At 35.6% G+C, this 22,241-nt stretch overlaps 2 protein-coding genes across 5 annotated transcripts in view; one reads left to right on the forward strand and one right to left on the reverse strand.

Moving 5' to 3' along the window:
• Positions 1 to 22,241, forward strand: part of LOC132119423 (uncharacterized) — a 233,911-nt gene that overhangs the window by 110,046 nt on the left and 101,624 nt on the right. The window lies entirely within an intron of this gene.
• On the reverse strand, positions 1,606 to 21,000 carry LOC132119412 (protein kinase C delta type-like). 2 transcript variants are annotated; one of them, XM_059529336.1, is made up of 16 exons: positions 20,840 to 21,000; positions 11,532 to 11,657; positions 11,125 to 11,391; positions 9,742 to 9,907; positions 8,788 to 8,819; positions 8,425 to 8,510; positions 7,373 to 7,502; positions 7,149 to 7,249; positions 6,876 to 6,963; positions 5,971 to 6,101; positions 5,717 to 5,890; positions 4,804 to 4,895; positions 4,604 to 4,666; positions 3,436 to 3,763; positions 3,168 to 3,296; positions 1,606 to 1,988 (listed from the first exon to the last, which is right to left on the reverse strand). In XM_059529336.1, the coding sequence occupies exons 2-16, from the start codon at positions 11,638 to 11,640 to the stop codon at positions 1,830 to 1,832; spliced, it is 2,055 nt and encodes a 684-aa protein (XP_059385319.1). In that variant the 5' UTR covers positions 11,641 to 11,657; positions 20,840 to 21,000; the 3' UTR covers positions 1,606 to 1,829. The 2 variants fall into 2 exon arrangements, with proteins under 2 accessions (XP_059385319.1, XP_059385321.1); XM_059529338.1 differs by having other exon boundaries at positions 11,532 to 11,654; positions 20,840 to 20,985.

Consider the following 22,241-nt stretch of genomic DNA (forward strand, 5'->3'; position numbering starts at 1 on the left):
AATAACTGGGAACTATACAGAGTAAGACCAGAAAGAAAAGAAAAAAATAGCATATAGGCTACTTTAATATTTCTGTCAGGAAACTGTGGCAAAAAGGAAGGGATAATCAAATAATAGATGCACATTTGTTTTTTTATTTTTGAATCTAGTTTTATGACGTGGATCAATCAGTATTTTATTCAAAACTGGCTTTCCACTGATCAAACATGTGACCACTGACATGTTTACATGCATTGTGAACCTGCTTTTTTGCCATTTTAATACTATAGACCTTTGGAGTATTATATGCATCATATATGATAGGTACACCTGCACACTAACATGTTTCACGTGCTTTCTTTTATCTAGCTTTGACCCACACATAATCTTTCAAAGAGACAAACTGAAATTAAACAGCTCTGGTCATGTGACTGTTTACACCCGCCATGTAAAAATGCTCATATGAAATCAAGACAGTAAGCACTTTCATATATAGTTGGCACCTCTGTGTAAAATACACCAATAACTGTTTTGAACCCTTCAACATCAAGTCAAATTTAGTCACGCATTTTAACGGCGGAGCTGAATTTGCTGAAAGGCTCCAGGATCTTCAGGTCGAGCGAGGCTGAACGTGCAGGTTAAACTCACATCCGCTAGATGGCAGTAGTTTCAATGCTTTTAAATGAGTTTACGCGGCTGTGATGGACGGACGATGATGATGGCTCAAAACAAAGTAAACTAGACAAACATTAATATGGGATCTTATCTTATATATTTTTAAGGTTGTTAATTTTAAAGGCAGTGGTGGTATGCTATTTTTTGTAGAAACTATGATTAGTTGAATGAAGGTGCAATAAACACGGCAAAAGTAAAAAAAAAATTAAGTTGAAGAAACCTTTAATGGTGTTGAGTTCTGAGTAAATTCAGTGTAAAAATCAAAAATCCTAATTATTACCTCCAGTAACAACAACAGTTCAGAACAATATACATATATTATTACATACAGTATCATACTTTATTAAAATAGCTACATTAAATAATAGTTCATATATTTATACTCTCACATGCTTAGATGTATATCCTCCACCCACCAACATGCTGTACCAATATACTACTTATTACAGTACCATAAAAGTAATCCAATATAAACAATATGTCTAGCAGGACATTGATATTTCTCGGTTTTCATATTGCAGAGGTTTTAGGTTTACCTACACAAGACTTACATTATTTATAGATCCATAGTTGGGGAAAAAACACTATTTTTGTGCATGCTCAGCTCATGCTGGCAAAATCAGCATCTTAAAGTTAAAAATTAGAATGTCAAATTTGTTTCAGATCAACAAGAAAGTATAGATATATAAAAAATAAAATAAACACCAAATCATCCCACAACAAACCTTAGTATGAGATTCTATGTTTAACAATGAAATATTGTATGAGGGCAAACAAGAAGGATTCAAGAGTGTTAAGAAGGCCACTATTCAATCAGATTGCAAAGTCCCAGCATATTAAACAGACGAAAATATACAGTCCCATTTCTTTTGGGTTTCTAGAATCCCTTCTTGTCTGTTTGTGTGGATGATAGTCAGGTTATTTTTTTAAATCACATGAATGTATATATATCTATGTTAGGGATATTACAATTACAAATATAGTACATCATCAAATACATTTTGATTGGAAGTTTTGATCATTTGATTAAAGAAGACATAAATACAGCATCATCTATTTGGACCATCCAGACAGTATAACAAGTGTAACACTGGTTGAAGTCCTGGCTCCTGGACACTGTTTCTGATTTGAGTTAGGGAGCTTTAGAGTGTCTTATTTATCCACGTCAGAATGTTTTATTTTTCCATAATGGTCTCCATTTTGGGGTTAATGAAAGAGAAACCAGCAAAAGTAGACTGATCCATAGAGTCTATCAGGTTCTTGTCAGTTTGAGAGAGACGGGGCTTCTCACTGAGGAACTCCCGGTCAAAGTTGCTACAGTCATTGGGGGATTTCTGCAAGTTGAGGAAGAGAGATGTCAGAAAATAATCCTGAAGTCACTTTCAAGACTGTTAAAGGGGTCATATCCTACTTCATTTTTTGTCTGGTGTGACGTGGGTGATCAAACTGCAAGATTGCAGTGTCTGTAGTGTTTTTTCACATGAGCAGAATAAACAAAAGACACTAAGAACTCTTAACACAGAGCTTGGTAGGACTAAAAATGCATAAAAATAAAGAAATCTTCAAGAATCATTCTGATATGCTGATTTTGGTCTTCAAAAAACATTTCTACTGATCATCATACACACCATCAAACACCAATGTTTGTAAGATTTCCCCTCATTTGACTTTAATAATTAATTCTTCAGCAGTTTAGGAATACTAATATTAGTATGAAGAAATAATAGCAGGAATAATAGGACCATACCATGACAGGGCGGGTCAAGTTTCTGAATACCAAATAAGCACTGATGACATACAGTATACTATTCATCAGTCTGACGTCAGTAACTGACTGAATAAATTGTCCACATGGACTGGGGAGGAGGTTTTGTTTTCTGAAAGTTACAGTATTTTTTCCATTGTAAATCCAACTCTTATCTCAACAGTGAGGAAAACTTGATTGCTCATGATACAGCCTCTTTAAAAGACATTTCCTGTTATTGTAACGTCATCATTAGAGCACACATAAGGCAAAGGTTATGGGTTAATCATTAACTTCTTCACAAGTTTTCAACCATGAACGCTACACTAGCCAAACATTTATGACAGATATTTTGCTACTACCTTTTGTTTCAGAGTACAGCGATAAGCTATAAAACACAAACAGATCTCACTTTTTTATTATTTACCTTCATATTGCATTACTTTGAATGATGCAATGAATCAGATTCAACTATAAGATGAATGCATGAAGGTGAAACCTCTCTTAACACCACTCATAGCAGAGTTAATTCAGTCTTATTTCTATACTACTATAGTACATATTAATATTTTGAATTTGCATTTATTTTCAAAATTTAGTTTAAGCTTGTAATCTTTTTCTATTTCTATTAAGCATTTATTTATTTTTATTTCAGCCAAGCAGGCGTTTAAAATTTTTCATCCGTTATTTACATTTTATTTTAATGTAGCTAAATATTAACGAAGGAAAGCCATTTTTAATAGTAAATCCATTCAAATCAGAATCGTACCACTTTTGGCTTGAATGGGGGTGACACCTCTCGTTTCTCCAGAGCAGGCCAATTAATTGTCTTGAAGAAGGCATGTCCGCGGATATTTCCCACAACACCAAGCCGTCGAGTTGGATCCCGCTCAAATAACTGTGAAAATGTAGAAGACACAGATTTTAATTGACAACATATATTTCCTGGAAGGGTGGCGGGCCAGTACAAATAAATGAGTCCATAAAGCATCGGTGCTGACGGCGTTCCTCAAGATAAACCAGTGGGTCAGACTCACTTTCTCTAGCAGGTCTTTGGCCTCTTTGGTAATCCACCGTGGGTAGTGAGGTACATCCATGCGGATCGACTCGAACAGCTCATCCTCATCATCGCCCTGGAACGGCGACTGGCCGATCAGCATCTCGAAGAGCAGCACGCCGAACGACCACCAGTCCACAGAGAAACTGTATTTCTGTCCCAGCAGGATCTCAGGAGCTATATAATCGGGTGTGCCACAGAACGTGGTTGCTCTGTTTTCTCCAAGCATGTTCTCTTTGCACATCCCAAAGTCTGCAATCTTAATATGTCCATAACTGTCCAGCATCACATTGTCCAGCTTTAAATCTCTGATTAGACAGAAAAACAGGCATGAGGTCCATCTGAGAAATGTTATTCATATGGTCTTCTATGGCCCATTTTTGTTCGGTAATTTTCATTGTATGGCTAAATTACTTGTACTTGAAAACAGTAATATTGTAAAATATAATTATAATATATTGTAATAAAATGTATTTTAAAATATAATTTAACCCTGTGATGGCAAAGCTGATTTTTCAGCAGTCATTACTCTAGTCTTCATTCACATGATCTGTCATAAACCATTCTAATGTGTTGATGTGGTGCTTAAGATACATTTCTTATTATTATCAATGTAAAACAATAGTTGTGCTACTTAAAAGTATTTTGTAAATTGTGATAAAGTTTTTCAGGATTCCTTAATGAATAGAAAGTTATTCATTACTAGAATACTATTTAAGAATACTATTTAATTAAAAATAATAAAACTATTAAATACAAAATCTCTCACACAGACAAAAGAATACACTAGAGAAAAAAAATTGTGACCCTGGACCACAAAACCAGTCATAGGATATATTTTTAAAAATGTATCCAAGATCTGGAATCTGAGGGTGCAAATAGAAAATCGCCTTTAAAGTTGTCCAGATGAAGTTCTTAGCAGTGCATATTAATCATCAAAAATTCAGTTTTAATATATTTATGGGAGGAAATTTACAAAATATCTTCTTTGAATATAATCTTTATTTATTATCCTAATGATTTTTGATATAAAAGAAAAATCTATAATTTTGACCCATACAATGTATTTTTGTCTATTGCTTCAAATATACCCCAGCGACTTCAGACTGATTTTGTGGTTCAGGGTCACAATTATACAATGTATTTACCTGTATATAATTCCTTTAGAATGGAGGTACTGTAGTCCACAGATGATTTCAGCAGCATAAAACCTGTGACAGGAAGCAGTTTTGACCAAAACATTTACAAAAAACATTATTTCTTGATTATGGAAGATGAACGGTATAGATATGCTACAGCAATTGTTTAACAGTTTTAAGGTCATTTATTTATAACGGATGTCACTCACGTGGCTCTGTACAAATCAAAACGGCCCTTATCCTGAATGTGGAACATCAGATCTCCTCCATTCAGATACTCCATCACAAAGAATAAGTGCTCCTATTGGGAAACACACAGATCATCATCATTATTGAGAGATTGTGGATTGTGACAATATATTTTACTGGAAAGAATGACCACAACATATCATTTTAAAACAAATGATCTTGGTTAGATATTTATTGTGAGCCTGCCAAACAAGGAAAATCAAAGCTGCAGGCAAGGCAATTTCACATAGTATTTAGTGCTATTCCCTTCGATACATTTCCAGACTGCTTCAGAACCTGTTATTTTGTGTTTACAGCATTCCATGTCCCTCTCGTAATGTTTGATGTCCAACCCACTGACCCTCACACATGCCGAGCAAGCTGACGTGTTGATTGAATCCCGACAGTCACGGAAACTTAGCATGTGTAACGGGGGAAACGAGTTCTTCAGCATACATTATGGAAATGATAACAAAGCTTTGTTTCTGCACTTGCTTTGCTCTAACCATCCATCGATTTGCGTCATTTGACAGTAAGAGATTTCCTTTTTTTCATAACCACATTCCATATTCATAACTCAAATTCATTTCAACTTTTAGCAACACTAAAGTAATAAATAAAAAATATAATACTTTTTTTTTTTTTAGACATATTTAATGCAGTCTTCTAGATAATCATTCAAACTATATTATTCAACTATATTAGGGACATATTGGAAACCCTAACAATTTTTTTTTTTTCAAAATTCTTTGATGACTCGAAAGTTGAAAACAAGAGCTTTTATTTGAAATGGAAATCTTTTGTAACATTAAACATCTTATTTTCTTAATTTTATTCAGTCCTTGCTGAATGGCAGTGTAAGTGTAACATGTTATTATTTGGAATTACGCTCACCTTCGACTGAAAGGTGCAGTAGAGGTGTGTGAGGAAAGGGTTTTCCCAAGCTAATGCTAACACTCTTTTTTCCACCATTGTGCACTCCACGTCATCGTCCATAAGCACCACATCCTTCTTCAGGGCCTTTATAGCAAAATATTCTCCCCTTCCTTTGAGCTCAGCGAGCATCACCTGATTGAAAATGGGTACTGCTTAAAGACCGGACTTCATTATAATACAGTACAGAAAACTGTATGCTGTGTGTTTCTTACCTTTCCAAAGCTGCCTTTGCCTAGTACCTTGTGGAACACAAAGTTGCTCATGGAGACGCGGGACATGATGGTGGTCCCGGGAGAGGCAGGGGTCCTACTGTCCCACAGTTTTCCATACTGAGAGCCCTCCGCTAATATTTATAAACCCAAATATACATATAGACAAATATACACCAGTTCCCACACATTGATCAACACAAGACAAGGTTATAATAGCTAAATAAAACTAAAACATTTATTTTATCTTTAATAAAATAATTGTTGATTGAAATAAAATAATATTTTGATTTAACGTCATTTATATATATATATATATATATATATATATATATATATATATATATATATATATATATATATGTGTGTGTGTGTGTGTGTGTGTGTGTATATATATATATATATATATATATATATATATATATATATATATATATATATATATATATATAAAGAAAAAATGACAAAACACCACAAAATTACTAAAATGAAAATGAAAACAGAAAATAAAAAAAATTAAAACTCTTTTCAAAATATGTATAAAAACTACGCAAGTATCTCAAAGATACAAAAATAGCACTGAAACAAGATCCTTTTCTTTATATTTTCATTAGAGGCCACAAAAGGTGAATTTGAGGGGAAGTGATTTCATACAGCCAATAAAACTCGCAGTAACACCAGCAGCAAAAATGGCTCAAAAGTGACAAGTGAGAAAAACTATTTCTTTTTAGATTTCACTTTGTTTGATATTTTGTATCTAATTAAATTGCATTTATGAAAGTTTTAAGTGTGAAATAGTTTGGGGCCAATTTATTTTCAAATAAAAAAATCAAAGCTGAGCTAATATAAAGTGCCAAAGCTAAGGGAAGCAATAATGCAACAGGAAATATGCAGTACTGCAGACTCACCACTAGGGTCCACTGGCATGTTTTTATCTACGGCTTGATAGATTCCAATTTCCGAGAGAGGGGGATCTGGACGCTTTGTGGAAGATTTCTAAACACAATGAATGAAACAGTATGCACTTTAGATTTTGTTATGTACTGATGTAGAGAACAGCAGAATGCTTGATATGAACCCATGAAAACCCCAAAATAATGTCATCTTTTAGGTTTATAAAAACAAATTGTTACTTCAAATGTCTTGAAAAAAAGTCAAAGTTGATTGGTTGAATCACTTACCAGGCTAACTTGAGTCAAAGCCTCGGCCAGGAGCTTCTGATTGATTCCACAGAGGTTGGCAACTTTGGTCTGGCATTTATGATGAATGTTCATACAACATTCTGAACAGAGAGTCTTAATTGCATTAGATATTGACAGAGAAAGAGACCGCGAAGAAACAAAAAGCCATTGAGAAAGAAAGGGAAAACAGATGAAAGACGACAATCAATAAACGTCTTCCTTACCTTCACACTTGAGGCCTTGTTTGACCATTCCCCACAGCAGACTCCCACAGTGGTCACAGAAGGTCGGGCTCATGTAGTTATTGGTCTTGAAGCGATGTGGCATGTCAATCTTGAAGCGCTCCTTCTGAAACTGCAGATGTACAAACAGACCGTCAGCACCATAATGCTTTATGCTGCACTTTCAAACAGAGGTCCTTCCTAGCCTGATGGACCCCAGAGCTGCCCACTGCGCATCAGAGACTCGACCAAAGAACTGCTAAACAACTTTTGATAGTCTCTCCATGCCAAGATGTTGAGCATTGACGTTGGATGTTGGATGTAAGCTAAAATGGCCTTCGTTTAGTTTAGTTACCATGATATATTTTGACACGACTGCTCTACTTTTACAGTGTCTTGGCCTTCTATTGATCACTGACAGACTCTGATCCTTGCTCAGTTTGCTATTGGTATTGGAAACAGAAGGACCAGCCCTTTGGAACTGTAAGTGAATGTTTCTTTCTTCAAAAAGTCCTTGTTAAACGTCCAAAACAGTTAAGGCTGGCATCAGAGAGAAAACTGTGTTATGATATTTAGAGTGCAAGTCATAACATAATCATATATTATAATACTTATTTAAAATAGCAATATTCCAAAATGTTACATCATATATATATATATATATATATATATATGGACATATATAGACTTTTTCAGCAGCCATTACTCCAGACTTCATTGTCACTGCAGAAATTATTCTGATTTTGATATTATATTCTGATTTGGTGCTCAAGAAACATGTTTTATTATTATCAGTATCAATTCATGTTATTATTGTGATATTGTCTTAATATTTTTGTGGAAACCATGATACATTATATACACAATATACTGTATATTAAATAAAATAACCTAATATTATAAATATAAAAGTAAAAGTTTTGTTTCTTTATAAAAAATTGCTTTTAGATCCTATAAAAATTGGAGGCCTCCCGAGGGGACTGCTCTGGACCCTCTCATGGTCACGGACCCCTTGCTGATCAAGTGTGCTTCTGTGTCAGAACACTAATGCTTACCACTGTATCTCGACTGTTGGTTGCTGTTCCTGTGCATCTCCCAATTATCTTATCAATGCACTTCTTGTGAATGGCTGCATTGCATTCTGGAAAAGAGCAAGAGAGCAGTGAGGTTTAACGTGTGGAAATTACCTTTGAATTAATTTAATAGTAAATAAACAGAAAACATACAGATTTAAAAAGAGTCCATTATGTTAATTCCATAGGAGGATCATTTATGTGCCACATAGTAAAAAAAACTGGTCAAAATGTAACATTAAATTACTAATCTGTTGTTCAAGGAACAAATCGACTAACATGTATAATGTGTGTCCTTACTGAGAACCAAATGGGAGTTTCTACAAAAGCTGTGAAGATACTTACGCCTACATTTGTAGCCCTGCTTGTTGAGACCCCTGGAATGCAAAAAGAGTGTGTTGGAGTATTGATATTTATACACAGCGGGTGATAAAGGACTGTTAGTACACAAATGGCATACATTTAAAGCTCTTATTAGGGAGAATCTGGAGCACTGACTCTCTCCAATATATATACATTTATATACTGTACACAGCGTGAACAAAGCACTAAGGCATAACAAGCTGTCTCGCACTGAACAGGAAAGAGACAGCCCAAGGGACTCTGCTGAGACGGCTGAAATATCAGAGGAAAGTCCGAGTGCTCTTGCGCGCACAAACACAGATGCTATCCAATACTACGACTTTGAATCACACCCACACACACACACACACACACACACACTCACACACACACACACACACACACACACACACACACACACAACACACACACACACACACTAAGATTATTGCTGACACGCTCTTCTGGCTGCTTAAAATTGCTTTCAGTTATGCCTACGTGAGAAGCAATTTTGAATAATTTCAGATTTCTGATAGTGATGAACCAAGTATTAGGCATTCTAACTTTTCCTGTATTGTTTTGCTATGGAAATGATACCTCTAAAAAACACATCATTTTTTAATTGTGGTTTTTTAAATGTGAAAGATGTGCAAGAAACATATGTGCAAGGATCTAAGTCATACCTAGGGACCACTCAATAATGTCATGTATAATATAATGAGACTTGGGCTCTTCTGATCTAGAATCGCCCCAAAAATGACTAGCAAAGCCCTGGTAACCACCCACAACCAAAAAAAAAAATTCAAAATTCTTCTAAAGACAAAATCTGCTTTTGAAATGGGAGTTTTTACTGTTACCATGCACACAAGCTATTAGACATGGGGAGATCACTGTGCAAAAAAGTGTATCCGTATTTCCTTCCATTTGTTTCTTTAATTAATTTATTTATATACTAACCACACAAACTCCCTGCAGACCGAGCAGAATGTTGGCTGTTTGAAGAAGGTGGCTGTGAACTCATGGTTCTTGATAAAGTGAACTTTGGCCTGTTTGATGGCTCCTCTCCTTCTGTTTATTGTGAGGACGCCGTCGTCCTCTTTCCCAGTCATTGAGGACTTTGAATCTGTAAAGTAGGTCAAAACAGGGTCATTTGAAATAGACAGTTTATTTCTAGTCACTAACTTTCCTTGCACATTAATATTAAATTGCATTGCTATATAATACTTCACCCAAATTCAATATTGTCAGAGTTTTCATTGCTGGACTAAATATGCCTAAATAAGATATTTATTAGTACCTTATGCCTAAACATTGACTTTAAGATACTAAACATATTTATGCGGTGCATAATGACTTTTCTGTTTATGGTTCCATCAGCATTTTTATAGATCACTATCAACTCATTTCCTGCCAAGAGTTAGAGAGAAGGATCAAAACTAAACTAAACTCTCATGGGTTGAGATTGATGTGTTTTTCCTCTGTGTGTTACCACAGAGTGTCACAATATTTGACTCCAGTTATTGTTGAGTTCAAAGTCTTGACAATAAACATTCATACAGTAAACTGGTAGTACACAGTGAAATACAAAAAGCAAATTTGCTATAATATGAAAAAATATATAATGAGATGCCAGAAAGAGGACCAGCATGAAAATATGAGTAAGATGCGTGAGTAAGCAAAGACAGGACAGATACCAGCTGACAGGACTAAGCTGCTATCTGAGGGTGGTGAGATAATGGAAAAAAAGAGAAAACTGATTTTAAAGAAACAGGGGAAAACCAGAGTGGAACAAAGCGAAGTAGAGAGTAAACACTGCTTATAGGAATAGGCCTTCCATAGATTTAAATGAATGTTTTAAAAATATTACTTTTTGTTAATCAGGGCAGAATTTGATTCAATAAAAGTTCTCTATTCATCTAGTCATCTAAAAAAGGTTTGAGAAAAATACCATCGTTACTACTTTTCAATAGTTTATGTTCATTAAGAAAATAATAAATAATTTTATTCAGCAAGGATCCATTCAATTGACTGAAAGTGACTGTAAAACATAGTTATAAATATGTAAAAGATTTCTATTTTATATTATTTATGAAGGATCATTTGATGCTGAAGCCTGGAGTAATGTCCGCTGAAAATGTAAATGTGTCTCAATACGGGAATAAATTACATTTGAAAATATTTTCAAATAGAAAACAGTTATTTTAAAATTGTAATAATATTTAAAAAATTGTTTTTACTGTATTTTTGATCAAATAAACTTCGAATGAGACTTCTTTCAAAAACCTTAAACTAACCCCAAAAAACTTTTGAAGGGTACAGTATATGCTTACATGTACCCACCTAGGTCTGTATCCTCTACGAAGAACTGGACAGACATCATCACCTTCCCAGAAGGCTGCAGGTCGACCCAAAACTCGGCACGACCGTTTCCTTTTTTGCAGCGCTCGGCAATGACAGAGACCCCAACTGTGGCCTCTGACAAAGCCTCCTCTGCCGTTTTCATCAGGACCACCTGTATGACACGGCCCTCATAGATGTGTGCGTCAAATGGGGATTTCCATGCAGGGTACATAGTGGGCTTCCTCTGGACCAGTGTCTTCCCCCGCTCTGGGTGGACAAAGAGAGGAATAAATGCTAATGATATTTTAATTTAATCCTAAATTTCCCTGTTTAAGCCAAATTCTATGGCATTGCACTGAACTTTACCTTGCAGCAAGCATTACACTCTGTTTAAAAGCCTCACTGACCTGTGCTGAGTGATTCCTTCATCTTGATGGCACAGAATGGTTGCTCTGTCATAGGGGGAAGGTCTCCCAGTTGAAACTCATTGAAGGCAATCCGCAGGAACGGAGCCATGGTGAGAGATCACTCTGCTTACATACAAAAGAAAAAATCGATGAAGTTCATAGCTTTCTGGAGGTCGGCAGACATCTCTCTATCAGAGAAAATGTTTATTTTTTCCACCTCATAAACAGCAGAAACATCACTTGCTTTGATAAAACAGATACTCAGTGATAGGCAGAGAAATATAATGCAGTATTTTTTAAAAGATGAGGAAAATGTGATGTAGAGATCTGTGAGAATGAAAGGGATGTGGGCTATACAGAGTGAAAAGTTCATACTATCTGATATACAGTCGAGAAATTATGAAATGTATGCATATGTTATCATATTGAAATGCTGAGAATTTGTAATGAAAATATCTAGAATAAAATCAAAAAATAAAAACAGACATTTACTGGACTCAAAATGACTGAATATTTTGGATTTTACACAAAACCTCAAAAAAGCTGTACGGGGAAAAAAGTTACATTTTTGAAAATAGTCTCTTATGCTCAACAAGGTTGCATTTATTTGACCACAAATATAGTAAGAATAGTAATATTGTTAAATATTAATAAAATCTAAAATGACGTATGTAATTTATTTTCTGTGATGGCGAAGCTGAATGGTAGTGTATACAATGTTTTACATTTTTTAAGAACGGTTCATAAAACTCTCAAGATTATTGCTTCAACTTCCTGTTGTGAAAAGCCAACACTTGCAAAACTGTGTGAAATCTACTCTCTTTTGATGGTTCTGCTTACATCACTTTCACTGCTGCGGACCAGCTAATTTCATTTTTTCTATTAGGCACAATGGTAGAGTAGAAGCGAAATAATGTGTTATTTTTCATAGGCACGTCATTTTCCAATTCCACTCCTCAGGTAGGACCAGATTCCTGCTGGAATTACTGCAGTGCAAACACAATAGCTCACAGAGCTTTGACAGGATTCTGGGGCACAACTGGCCAGCTGCAGACCTTTACTTGGTTTCACAGTTTAATCGCTGGGATTAAGAGTTCAGATACACACTGCACACACACTGAACACAACGGAAAATGAAGTGAATGAAAAACAAACTGTTTGTATACAGTGAATCTGTCACAATATTAATTAAAGGAAAGCCATTAGCTGAGACAAACTTTTAAACTTGTACTTATAGTTTGTTATCAAACAGGTTTCCTGACCCACTCATCTGTCATTGGTCAGACAAACAAATAGCTCTGCCCCAAACTCAAACCATTGGCTGAATCCGGGTTTCTGTTGTCGGGCAATCCTCAAACAGACGGATCAAGGTATTGAAAGCACCATAGAGCCACAGTGTTCACACTTCTCAGGGAAATTAACGTACAAATTGATTATTCATGCTATAGCTCCATATTAAGTGCTTTAACACTGAAAAAGTGTTTAAACCACTCAGATTAGTGATAATAACTTGTTTACATTGGTAGAGCAGGCAATCAGAAACTAAGTCTGTGTATGTAATCCCAGAATGACAGAGCTCATTATATAAGGGCAATTCAATAAAGAATACATTAAGCCACAACCCAAAATACAGAAGGTTTCATTGGGAAAACCTATAGTTACAATATCATGCTCTCAAACACTTGTTGTTCCAAAGCTTAGAAACCGAATGCCCTAAAATGTCCTAAAAATGGTTTTGAATTAAATCAGTTCCAAACACAGTATTAAATACTGATACAGAGTAGATTGAGATCACTGCTAAATGTTGTGACAGAGCCTTGCTCCACAACTGACATAATACATAATGCATGAATACATGAATTATATCATCATAAAATGGTAAACTGAGATAATAAGAACCAGTTTAAAATACAAAAGGAAAAAAATCTGGTGATATATTTGTTTTATCTTCTCTATTCTACACGGTATATTAAATTCAATGTATTATTTTGTATATTCAAACATGTACATATATAATAGAGAGAGAGAAACTTTAAGAATATTCTGGGACTACACACACATAATATGACAAAAAAGCATTAATATCAACTAATGAAACATTTACTCAGTCAAACATAAACCTCTTAGACTCAAATGCATATGACTACAGAAAAAATGTGTCCCTGGAGAGAGTGGAAAAAATTAGCCCATGCAGCAAGGGAGGGGAGAGAAAATGAGGAAAAAGTAAAGGGGGAGGAAAGAAAGAAAGAAAGCATTGAGCAGCATACTGGAAGTTCAATGTGCTTACTAAAAATCCAGACTGTTAAAGCTATTCAACTACATGACTGACAGCCTTACTAATGTAGGCTAGTGCATTTATTACTCCATCTGCAAATCATGCTTTAAGTTTGCTTTAAGTCATGAAATTATAATATGAAACGAATAAGTGTATCCATCTCAACAGACAGTGTGTGTGTGTGTGTGTGTGTGTGTGTCTTTTCCGTAGCCTCAGTTCCCTCTACACCCCATTAATCTTTCAAGAGAGGTCACCTCCCTCACACCCAGACCGGCTGCTGCTTAATTAATACACATCCCTCTGGTATGCCTATGTAGACATGTGGTAATGTGTGTAATGGCACTACATTTATGATGTTAAAACTGGTAACAGCTATGCTTCTGTGGTAAACAAATGAAAGGTAGACTGATTAAGGTAGAAGAATGAGGAACAGACAGATCCTCACTAACACTTAATGCAACACTTCATCTTTAACAACACACAAAAATTAAGACCAACGCAACTGTTCTAACTCACAGATGACATTATGTTATTGACATTCGTGCTGTTGATGTTACAGAGCCACGGACATGAGATACAGGGGGAGGAAATACAAGATCATTTTGACCATGAATTAAGAATTTGGTCACACTTTATTTATTTGTTCGCTTGTTTTAGGTAATGTTTGGTGTAGCCTACTAATTCATGGACAAAATTGAACAATAAAGGAGCTCCACTTTATTATTGCTTATTTATGTTCTAATACACTTTAAAAAAAACTGTTTTATAATATGTACACTATGAAAAGGAATGTCATTTTTGGACTCAAGTTAGCCAACATGCTAAATCAAAACAAAGCCATTAACACTGGTTCAACCAGTGGCATAGTTTTAGAACGGGACTTTCTGTTTGGTTAACCAATAGCACACTGGGAGAAGTGTTCAGGAAATCTGAATGAAAATACATATTAATCCAAAGTTACACTTATCTTTTTTTATTTATTTCTCTCACACACATTAAACTTATACAACTTCACGTTTATGTATTCATTGAGACAAAGGTATTGGGCTTTCAACTGACTACAAGCTACAAGCACATTAACTGATTTCACTTGTATGAGTTTTATCATTCACTGATTTCACTGCTTAAAAATCCATATTGATTGAAAACATGAATTATGTACATTTTCCCCAGCTGTTGTTTTCGCCCTTTCACTGGTTTTATTTCTGTGTGATATTAGTCTCAGCTCACACAGGCTGTGTTCTGGAGACCTCTCTCTGTGTGCTGGTGTTTGTGTTCAAGTAATTGGTGAGAATTACAGTGCGTAGTGCCAGCCTTGTACAAAAGACTCACTCTGTTCACTATGCTGCACCAGAAAGCTGCTCCTCTCGCCTTTTTTCTGAACTTCCTACACAGTCTCCAAACTGTTCTCGCACAATACTGGGCTGGAACATGCACATATATTTCAGATTTCAGATCTCATTATAAAAACTGAAGTATAAACGTAGCATTAAAGTAAGATATAACTTATATCTTAGATCACTGGAAGATTTGTTGGTAAGAAAGACTCAAAAAACCAAAAAACAAAGCAGTTGAATTATTTTAACTAACAAAGGTTTGAAGACATCTATATATTATATTCTAAAGAATGCCGTGTGTACTTATGATAGATAACACAGCTGCTTTTTCTAAAAAAAAGACACTGTTGTAGAATTAGAAACTGCTTTGCACTGCAAGATCTTTCATTACTGGTCTCCATAGTAATGAAAGATCTTGCAGTGGATCTACTGCAACTCGTATGCATGAAAAAGGGTAGACTGTCACTTTAAGAACAGAACAAAACAAATAAACAGGTTAGGCCAGAAAATGATACTGGTGATGCAGGGGTTTAGTGCTGAGAAATTTTAGAAAGAATGTGAACATGGTGCATAGAACCTGTAAATTTATAAGAGGACAGCCATGATTCAGAGAACACCAGGGAACCTGTTAGTCCGGATGGTGCAGTTGCATTTCACTGTAATGACACTTGGGAAAGCACATGCATTCATGGAATTACCGTATACACACAAAGTAAAAAAAAAACAATTCACATTCAGCAAGTAAAAAAGGACATCTCTTTATCTTATCCATCTAATCAGTGTAAGAATGTGAAAAATAAATCTTACATACCAGAATAAAGCCAGATCTGAATGCAAGTGTTTTTTTTGTTTGTTTGTTTTGCTATTGGATAAAATTATTAACATCAGTGGAATGACATTTCAGAGAAAGATTATGTTACCTTGATTTAAGACAAATCATCCACAATAAAACAAGGAACATTCATTTAAAAAAAAAATAGTGTTCATTTTCATTAAGTGAAAATCTAGGGCACTGTTTGTCATGTTAAAACTGGAAAAACTGGTCTTTTGAGCAAATACAAATAAAAATTAGCATTCCTCGTTTTAGCGCACAAGATCTAGAATGAAATGTAAATGTCTGGAGGGGAGTTTAATCAGTTACCGATCAGTGAATACAAGAATAATGTCATTGTGTGTCTGTTGCATAACACCGAGCAAAACCATTTCTTCTCTACAGATGTCATAGGGCTACTGGGTTAAAATAACATGCATCAAGGAAGCATTTGTGTGAAGAGAGAGTGACAAAGAGCGGGAGAGTAACATGGAGAGCGAGAGATTAGTGGCTTCAAGGTCAGATGGGTGCTGAGTGCCATGTGACATTAGTTTTATTGTAGCATTGATTTCTCACCCCGCTCTTCCCTTAGGCTAAGAAACAAGAGACCCTATGCTTCTGTCTTTCTCTTTGCTCTTGCCTATAACAAATACATACACACACACACACACACACACACACACACACACACACACACACACACACAAAAGCACACAATGGTTGGTCAAGGTTAGTGTGGAAAAGCCAATTCCTCTCTGAAACAGGGCTTACTGTGCTAACAAATCTGTGTGTGTGTGTGATATTAGGACTCGAATCCACTCACGGCAGTGTTTTGGACAAAAATATTGGGCACAAATACTTGTCTGTATGTTGGTATATTGACCTAAAGGTGAAGCAGAGCTTGCCTGTCTGTCTGTGCAAAAAGAGTGGTGTTCATTTCTGCCTTCCGCACACTTCACAAAAGCTTTATTAATCCAAGATCAACAGAGAGCAGCCTGTGTGTGCACTACCATAAAAGTATGCAACAGATCTTCGCTGTTGCTGCGTGTTCAAAAATGATACAAGACAAAATGAGTAATGACATTCAAAATGTACAAAACACAAACAATACTGTCAGGTGTTGAACTCTTTACAAAACAGTTTTCTGCTGTATTTGTGTTTGCCAGTGGCACTATAATGGAAAAAACTCTAAACAAAGCTGATGATAGGTTTGAACACATCTAATGGTGTTTGTGTGTTTACGGAAACAACACTAATGTTGACAGACATTGTGACGGGTGCACCATCGTCGCTACTTTCTTCTCCCCTGAAGTTTGGTAGATAAATAATTTAGAGGAGGTGCATGCTGTTGATTAAGACCTTTACTAACATGTGCCTTCCGGCTGAGAACAATGTGTTGATTCGGTTCACTGTACAGGTAGTGGACATACAGTAGAGACTGATGACATACAATCATTCATTATACAATGAAACAAAAGAGACAAACTACTGCTGTTTCTGGTTAATGTCAAGAACAAAACACCCAGTGAGAATGTGTGAAAGAGGAAAGAAAAAATGGTGCAATATGGTGGCTTGTGCATGCGTGCTTGAAAAGGAAAGATTAAAAACAATTAGGTCTGTGGTTGGTAAGAAAATGGTGCAATGCACTGTACCCAGTCAAAAAAGAGAAGCTCAGTTTAAATGCATTTCAAGTAGGGATGCACAATATATCTCTGACTGTACCAGAATTGGTCTGAAGTTGCTTCTGGAAAAACTGGTTCACAATGTTTTATATGCAGTACAAACTTTATATACAAAAATGTTTTACATAAATTTTAAACAAAAGGGCATTCCTCTTCTTACTCTTCAACTTTCTCTTTTTTCATATTTGCAGTTTGATGAATGCAAAACAAATTGTATGGGCATTAATAACAGATGAACTTTAAGTATAGTGTAAAAAGCACTTCACAAAACTTGATGTAAAACAAAACTATAAATATGAATGGATGCTTCATATTTTAAAATAGTTCACATTAGTTGAAATCTATATTAATGCACCAAGTTGTGGTATTCCTTGGCAACCATACACAACCTACAGCTGTGTCAACACCAGACACAAAACTAATAAAGCTAGTTTAATATCGCCATCATACCAGTTTTTGGCCATAATATAAAAACAATAATTGTTGTCTGTGTCAACTTTGGTGCATGCCTAAATGTAAGAATGAAATAGCTAAAAAAAAAAAAGAGGAGAGAAGTGCAGAAGTATTCAACTGCTTGCAAATGTTATTTGCATACTGAGTATACTTAACTTTGTGCGCTCCTCATTTGAGAGTCACACTCATGGTCTTCACGGACAAAAGTGACCAGACACCTGAAATGTCACTATTTTTTTTTCAATCAATCTAATATATTTTTAGTCAATAATATTTTTTTCTTTTGTATTTTGAGAGAATTTCATGGTACTAATTAATATTTATGCAATAATTATGATAAATTTTTCCCATTGAAAATAGTAAAAAAAAAACTTTTTTAATTATTTTTTAATTAATGCAGTATTTCAGATTAAAATAGAGATTAGGCCTTTAAAATCCAATTTTTGAAGGCAGAATATCACCTGATGAGAGCAAAAAAAGAATAACCTGTAATTTCATGGTGTTACCACCAGATTCCCGTATAGGACTCTATAGAGAGGCTTGGGAATTCCCTAGTTGTTTTTATACATAATTGTTTACTTTTATTAGGTTGTGGATTTAAATGTATATTAAGGCATTTTTTACTGAATTTTAGTCAAATTATTCATTTTATTTTACAAAGTTGCAGTGTTACAGTCACATGAGTTTATAGGTGTGTATATGTGTGTACAAGTGTGTCCACATGTGTGTGAGTCGGTGTGTTGATTTTGCACTGTAGATGATTTAGAGTTTCACCTCGTCTTTGCTGTGCAATTGTTTCTGCATTTAGGGGGATTTGTAGATTGTAGACATACAAATGTTCTGAATTCTTAAATTTCTGATGGTCGGTAATTTTTGACCGAAGACCATGAGTGTGACAATTTCGGAAAGAAATCAAGGTTTTTGAGGAAAACATTCCAGAATATTTCTCCATAAAATGGACTTTAATGGGAACCAATGGGTTGAAAAGCCAAATTGCATTTCAGTGCAGCTTCAAAGGGCTCTACATGATCCCAGCCAAGGAATAAGGGTCTTGTCTAGTGAAACGATCAGTCATTTTCTAAATATATCAAATAGAAATGTATATAGTTTTTAACCACAAATGTGCATCTTGCACTAGCTCCACAATGCGCATCCGCAAATTAACGCATGATGTTATCGTATTGAAAACGTAACACTGGTTAGCTGTTCGTCTGTGTACTCCAGTCCAAAAAGTTAGGGTAGGGCGAAAAACTCCATCTCATTTTCTCCTCCAACTTCCCAATCATCTGACATCTTTGTTTTAACTTGTTTTGTAAAGGGCATTTGACTTTTTTGCATGTTAGTTTTGTAAACGCTGGATCAGTGGTTCCGCCTACATCATGTGTGAGCTTTCCAACATGATTACGTAATGCGTGAAGTCGAGTAGTTAAAAAGTAAATACATTTTAATTTTTTTAAGAAAATGACCAATCGTTTCGCTAGATAAGACACTAATTCCTCGCCTGGGATCGTGTAGAGCCCTTTGAAGCCACACTGAAATGCAATTTGGACCTTCCCATTGGTTCCCATTGAAGTCCATTATATAGAGGAAACTCCTGGAATGTTTTCCCCAAAAACCTTCATTTCTTTACAACTAAAGAAATGGATAACATAGGGATGAGTAAATTATCAAGACATTTTCATTCTGGAAGTGAACTAATCCTTTAATGCAAATATTCAATTTTTTTAATACATTTTGTAAAAAAAAATAGCCTGACAAACCATGACCACCACTCGGCTACAAATCTCACACATCGAGGCCTACAGATATCCCCCATGTTTTGTTTGTTTTCAAGGGTGGATGTACAGATTGTGCAGGAACAGCAGTCATACTGAATGCTTTGGTAAATATTGTCAAATATTATCTCATTGTGGTGGCAGATAATGCTTCCGAAAAAAAAACAGATAATCCTGATTTAGAAAAAATACTTAAAGCTATTACCAATGCGTTTGACTAGTGTAGGAGAGCCTGATCTCCCTGTAGACAAAAAATAGTTTACCTCTAGCCTCTAAAACGCCAGTGAATAACGCGCTGGCCATAGCGTTAACTAAGGAAGCAGTTTATTTTATCCATTACTTTTCCTATCGTGTCAGGCGAATAAGATATTGTCGTTAAGACTAGTTAGTTTCTATCTCTATCTCCATCTCAAAGAACTTGAAAAACAAGACCGTACAGTAGGCCAACACTTTACTGTACGTAACATGTTAAAACGGCGTACATCTGACAGTGTACAGTCCCTCTCTATATGTTTACATAACTATGGCAGCGCATTCTATGAAACACTGTTGAAAAGTACAGCTGCTGCTTCCGCGTATCTGGACAGCGCAAATAAAAAAACAAATAAAAAAAGTCAAATAAAAAAACTATTTATCAAGTTTCTTTTCCTCTCCAGAGCTTGAATGTTTGGGAACACACGATATTAAACATTGAAACGACTTCCTGTTCAAAAAAACCCGTCGCTAATCTCTCGTTACCGAATGTCTAGAATTGTCTCCACTGAATCAGATATGGATTTGTTGGATATGTGACGCTGGATGCTCGCGGCCACCGATAGACAAACATCAAAAATGAGACGAAATCCTTTGGTTGCTGCCAGACAACGTGGACGTTTCATGTTATACATTGTCTGTCATTTCTAAGCTCTCGGTGGGCGTATTTATAAGCACCCACAAAGCGCACTAAAAGTAAAAAGTTGCAAACACATAACTTACCAACTTTAAAGTCCGAGAGGTTTCAGTAATTCGTCTGGTGTTCTCACTGCTGCTGTGCGAGTGGAGAGCAGAATGAACGGCGCGGCGTGTTTGAGGAAGTATTTAGCCGCTCATTGTGTCTGTGTCTGGGGTTTGACAATACTGGAGGAGGGACGGCAGGTAGAGAGAGAGAGAGAGAGAGAGAGAGAGAGAGAAATCTATCTATCTATCTATCTATAATCTCATTTATGTTCAAAACAGCAGATCACTTTATAAGTAAATATATTCAATAAGAAAATTCACTAGTTATCAGTTGTTCAATGCATAAGGCTTTTAGTTTCAAAGCCTGAGACATGTCTTTGAGAGCTATATACTCTGTGATGTCATATAGTTAAATATTTATCAGATGTGCACAATCAAAGTCCTAAATACAAAAAGATGTATTATGAATTATGGTTTATGGATTACTTCTTGGAAGCTGACCTGGTGCTTTCATTTCCTGAAGGCAAGAGAATCCTGAAGGAAACCTTGTCTTTGGGAACTCCTTTCGGTCCCGCCCCACACCTACACAAGGAGTAGGCATGGGCAAAACACACACACACACACACACACACACACACACACACACACACACACACACACACACACACACACACACACACACACACACACAAAGAAGCAGCAGTCACATGATGCTGACTCACAGACTGCCCCACCCCTTCAATCTGGGTCTGTCAGTGTTGTATAAAGCTCTGAGTTTCAGTGTTTCTATATTTAGTATCCTTTCCAATGACTCTCTGTTCACCCTAGTCAAACATTTTATGTGTAACAAATTAGGTGTGTAAACTGCAATCCAACAGATTATTATACACAGTTTAAAGAATAGTGAGGACTATCATGTTGGTTTATGATGTATGGTTTCACTTCTCTTCTGTTTTAAAGAACTGCTTCTTAGCTGTTATTCCTATCTTCTCCTTTACTGTTTCTCTTTCCTCCTTATTTTCTCTCTCCTCTTCCTTTCTGTATTATCTCACCCCTTTTATACAATTTATCAGTCTTGCCTCACTTCTCTTTTATTATTACTTCCCTCTATCTTTAACGCCAAGTCTGTTATGAGTTTTAAATATGTTTGAGAATGTGATGTAGATTATGGTTTTTCTAACATAGGTCTAGCAAAGTGGTGTTTCTTCCTCACTGAAAATGTAGCCATATTATCATATTATTTTAATAACATCATAACCCAATCTTCTTTACTCTCAGAATTGGTTCTAAACTATTTTCCTTTGGATATAAAAGTAGCAACCCAACAAAATACCAAAGCTCTTTATTTCACAAAAGTAAACAAAGATGCCGTTAAAGGAATAGTTCACCAAAAATTTAAATTGGCTGAAATTTTACTCACTCTCAGGCCAGCCAAGATGTT

The sequence above is a fragment of the Carassius carassius genome, chromosome 38, assembly GCF_963082965.1.
Source record: "Carassius carassius chromosome 38, fCarCar2.1, whole genome shotgun sequence".
In the NCBI taxonomy this organism is placed as follows: domain Eukaryota; kingdom Metazoa; phylum Chordata; class Actinopteri; order Cypriniformes; family Cyprinidae; genus Carassius; species Carassius carassius.